Genomic DNA, 5,203 nt, shown 5'->3' with positions numbered 1-5,203 from the left:
CTTCAATTTGTCACACATTTTACGTCTAAGATTGAAACGTTCAGAATACATTATTCATGGGATATTTTCTGGCTGATATTATAGTTGTTTATCGTCTTCCTTTCAAAATCCTTTCATTCCATGGAATTGTTTTCTTCGTCATTATCCATTTACTGCACTAAACCGCCATTTTTTTCTAAGTTTTTCTAGTATTGCCTCGTTTTCTGTGAATAATGGACGCTGACTCAGCAACATACGCCAACAGTTTTTTTGTATAGAATTTATTTCTTTCCTTTCACAAAGCTACTCCAATACACATCTTCGATCTACTTGATTTTCTGTGTACACCGTTCCACGATGATAAATGAGTTCCAGCTATTGTTCAATATAATAGAAGATATGTTCATTATTCAAATGTTGTCGTTCCACAAATACCAACATGTGTATATACAGGTGCAGAGAAAGATAGCACTTTTCTCAAAGACTCATCTAGCATTCACCAGACAACATAGAGTGCCCATATTCACGGATTACTGTCAAAAACACGTTACTGTGCCATCCAAACAAAATGGCAGGAGAGCAAAAACTTAACAGATGTAGTAAGGTTATTAGAGGGTATGTTACATTGTAAATTAAATGTGCTGTCCCCGAAGCACGTGCATAATCACAGATTATATACCCATATATTAGGAAATCCTCGGGTCAATATGTTCACACCATCCATCCATCAACTAACGCCAGTTCGATTTCAGTGCCCTCGTCCCCTTGATACCATTTATAACACTTAGAACGAGACAGGTTTGCTTGGCAGTTTGACAGGCACTGGAAGATTTAAATCCTTCGATGTTTGGCCTAAATCAACTAGATTTGTCAATACATCAAGTAGTTATAAATCATTTACATATTTACACCATACAAGTACTGTTTTCCCCTTTATTGTGGTGTGCAAATATTAAACATCATTTGAGAATACTTACGCACAAAAAATTAGGATTGGGAAACAGAAATACAGTTTCTTTAGATTGTCTAAATCATTGATTGTCTTGCGAAAGTGCTTATTGGTTTCTTATCTTAGTAGACAACACATTGGATAAGAAAGTTTTCCAACAAGTTCAGCGATCAGACTACCTTTGCATGACCTTTTTATCGTAATAGCTGGTGACTACCAGTCTGCCCTGCTCTTGGCACAACTTTCAATTTCCTTCTATTGATTTGCAACGATTTCCCCTCTCAGAAGATTTATGACGTTAGGGGTGCCGGTCACAATCTGACGTGTAATAAAACTGTTTTGATGTCGTTTTTATCATCGTAACTCCATCTGAATGACAGCCTGTCTGACACAGTAACATCTACATGGCTCATCGGTTGACCTCTAAACAGAATCTAGACAAACGCTAGGAAAAGTGCTTCGAACAAATGCCATTGCAACTTACATAAAATTCTCTGGTGGCATACACCTTAAGCTTTGCCCTTTTTGCTCCCATGTCATTTTTATTCCAGGTTGTGACCAGGATGGAAACTATTTACAGATTTTTCAATAAATTCTCAACATAAAATAAATATCTTATGTAGATTTTGGCTTTTCGTGATCATTCCCGGTGTCACTGCCGGTGTCTGTCCTTTTCAAACGAAACTTGAGCCCGTGATATATTCAGGTTGCCTTCGGGTTACTCATTGTCTTCTGCACAACAAATCAAAGTCAACGTACCAATGTTTTGCCCTAGATGACCGTCATCGCTGTCATGGCAGTGTCGGCGCGAGACATCGTGTTTGCCCGCCGGATGACGGTGAACTGGAGAGTCCTCATCGTGCTCCCCTCGTATGCTCTCCGGATGTCTGCCCTGCGCCGGCAGCAACAGAACAGGTAACGGTAGAAAAACGTCCGGAAACTTTTGCTCAGGAGGAAGAGAGCGAGAGGATTGACGCAGGAGTTGGAGTACATGAGTCCCTGGGACACCACCATGGCGGCGAACTGGTCCAGGGGCGGGGGAGGGATGGGAGAATTGGCCCAGGAGAACCAGCGCCACATGTTGACGATGTGCACGGGCAGCCAGCACAGGGCGAAGATACCCACGAGGATCAGCACGGTCTTGGCGACGTTCTTGCGCGCCTCAAGCTGGCGAATCATTGACTTGTTCGCCGTCGGCATGTTGCGGGACGACTGGACCAGATTGCGGGCGATCATGACGTAGAACACCCCGATGGTGGAGAGAGGGAGACAGTACAGCACGGAGAAGTGAGCCAGAGTCGATACCTGTCCGTACAGCGGCTGGTAGGAGGGAGGTGTCGGGCGGCAGATCTTATAGTTCAGATTTACTATCATGGCTTCACCGTCGGGATCAGTCACGCTAAGGACGCGGTGAATCTCGTCCACGTACGAAAGGACAAGATCAGGTGTGGCCAGAGCCATGCTCAGCACCCAGATCAGCACGGTAACGAGGTTGGTTCGGCGGAGGGCATGGTTGGCTTGGATGCTCATCGGCTTGACGATGGCTCGGTAGCGGTCGTGGCTCATTGCCGTCAGCGTGAAGATGGACACACCGATGGACGTGAACTGGATGAAGGGCATGAGTTTGCACATGATGTCGCCGAACACCCACGCTGGAAGGAAGTAGTTGGCTACGGTGAACGGCACACAGCTGACCAGAACCAACAAGTCCGCCATGGCCAGACTGGTAATAAAGATATTGGGAATGTTTCTCATCGATTTGTTGCACCACACGATGCGGATGACTGTCCCGTTCCCCAGGATTCCGCACAGTGCGATGAACGACAGAACAACGGCCACCAGAACCTTGCTCCAGAACGGCGGACGGACGACATTGCGCCACATCTCCGTCTCTACCTCGGACTGCTCCGACAGAGACGAGTTTGTACCGTTCACGAGTTCGTCTGTCATGTTTACCAGCGGCGAGTCCGTCAACAGCAACGACATTGCGTCCGACACGTTGGCACTGTAGTTCGACAACATCGTGGTGAAGTACAACGTTCTAACTCAGAGCACGTCTACAAGCAAACCTGTTCTGTAAGCCTAACTATCCGGTAAGACATTCTTTGTCTCTTTCTTCTCTTCTGTGTTGGTTCGTCTGTGTTTCTTCCGCCAACGCACGCGCTCACTGCAGGTGATGCCGGGATGGGTATCTAGATAGAGCGAAAGATATCAGTCTGTAAGTGAGAGAAAAGACGTAACCAATGGTATCTCGTGCAGCTATGACGCCAACCAAACTGACACGTCACAGAGCTCCAGCCTATCAGAGGATGGCATCTGCTCGCCTTTTGCACGGCTGTGCCCGCCCCCACTTTCCCTACAAATGAACGGTCAATAAAGACACGCACTTTTACACACCAAGAGCTGAAAGTCCCCATGGGGTGTGTGCGTCAATGAATCCTGGAGCTTAAATTGTGGGGTTATCATGCTTACATCTGACGGTTTCTTACAGAGAACCTGTGTGATTGCGAGACAAATGGTGCCTACGCTTAACTTTGTGGCTTTCTCCTGTCATTTACTCTCGCAGCTCAGTCGTAATTTTATCAGCTCAAAGAAATCTTTGACGTACAAATAAGATGGTGAGAGGCTCACAAATTATACCCGTTACGTCATCTGTCGGCACTACCTAGTAATAAACTTGAGAAATTGATGTATGAAATTGAAATTACCACTGTTTTCCGGAACCAATAAACAAAATTGATTTCTAAAATACTGTGTCTAACTCGGTTGGAAAAAAGCTGCCAGACAAACTGTAACTCTTTCATTATTCCACATGAAGTCATTTTTTACAACGGCCTTTCGGGTTTTAGTTGATCTAAGTCCGGGAATATTTTCTCTAAGGGTAATACGTCTAATGCTTTAGATCAAAAGCAAAATATTCATGTTTTCGACGACCGCATGACATCGCCGACTTTTTTTGTTTTTGCTTTACTGGTGCCTTTTAAGTTTTGTGATTAATTGTGTTCGAGCCCTGTGTCCTAGTTATGCTACGGCCGTAATTTCCCACCTCGCCAATTCCAAGAGAACATGCGGGGCATGGACGTCTACAAAATGATTTATTGCAGAAGAAAACACGTTATGGCGTGCGATAGAAAGGCAGATAGCCCAAACAAATTGGCACTTACAGGTGGTAGTGCTATGATTGGATGTTCGACACAATACGTCACTGCATGATGAGTGGCATCTCACATTTCTTCCAGTTTCAAGAAAGTTCTCTGAAAACTTCTTTGGACGAATACGTAGTGAGTACTAGTGACTCCTCCACAGACAGCTTTCAAAGCTGAAATAATTTGACAGCTGTGAGAAATGTAAGGGAATCCAGACCATCCTCAACCCCATACAGACGTAGAATTTCTATTTAAGTCGAAGACTAGACAGTTGTCCAGCCACAGGTTACGGTCGATGGTAAGCACCGGCTTGGTATGTGCAGGAAACGGTGGACAAAAACAGACAGACACATCGATCACTGCTCGTGGGGGTTTGAGTTTGTAAGCCTCCTGAAATAAGGTCAATTTCAAAGTTGAGATCCAGAGAAAGATAGGGGGATGGTTGAAAGTTCCCCCATTCCACGATATGTCAATCATCGAGTTCCATATATGTTGCTCTTCATATCTCATATCTACAGAATGGTTGCCTGTTTGCATAAGCATTAGCACCTGCATTGGTGTGCCCATAACATAAATCGGTACTGCTGTGTTATGAGAATAACAACAAAGGCAGCCATTAACTATCAAGTATTGTGTGACTAATTTGACTTAAAATTATCAATAAATATCCATGCCATCAAAACTACTTACGGCGTCTTCGCGAGAATAATGACAATAGCATGAACACGGTTGCACCTCAAACTCTTCCGATCCATTGCACAAAATCAAAACCCATTTCACACAACACTTGTTTTCCTTTCTGATGAATCCTCTGAGGGGTTGATACTACACAGAGAGATGAACATCTATAACCGTAGAATCCGTTCTTCCGTGACTTGTAGCTCTCTTTGACGGATGCTTTTCTTCCATCGCATTACCGACTACGTGCAGAACATAACGACTCAGAGTCGTCCCTGCCTTTCGTCTATCAGTACCCTTCGCAGAGATGTACCACACATGGGGCCGGTAAGCGTGACGGTTTCTCCAGAGCAACTCTACACAACATGGATTGACGTCACTACTTCAGGATGAGTCCCGATGAATATCGCAGCTGTTAATCATCCGATGTCCACTTTTGTTTTAAAGTCCT

General features: G+C 44.6%; 1 protein-coding gene across 1 annotated transcript in view; it reads right to left on the bottom strand.

Moving 5' to 3' along the window:
* Positions 1-244: 244 nt before the first annotated feature.
* Positions 245-5,203, bottom strand: part of LOC118423564 (gastrin-releasing peptide receptor-like) — a 6,956-nt gene continuing 1,997 nt past the window's right edge. The window contains exon 2 of the mRNA XM_035831761.1: positions 245-3,120. Within this exon, the coding sequence (XP_035687654.1) occupies positions 1,700-2,950 (1,251 nt within the window). The 5' untranslated portion in view covers positions 2,951-3,120 and the 3' untranslated portion in view covers positions 245-1,699. The remainder of the gene's footprint in view (positions 3,121-5,203) is intronic.

This window comes from Branchiostoma floridae, chromosome 9 (assembly GCF_000003815.2).
Source record: "Branchiostoma floridae strain S238N-H82 chromosome 9, Bfl_VNyyK, whole genome shotgun sequence".
NCBI lineage: Eukaryota > Metazoa > Chordata > Leptocardii > Amphioxiformes > Branchiostomatidae > Branchiostoma > Branchiostoma floridae.
This window is presented reverse-complemented; position numbering and strand designations above follow the sequence as displayed.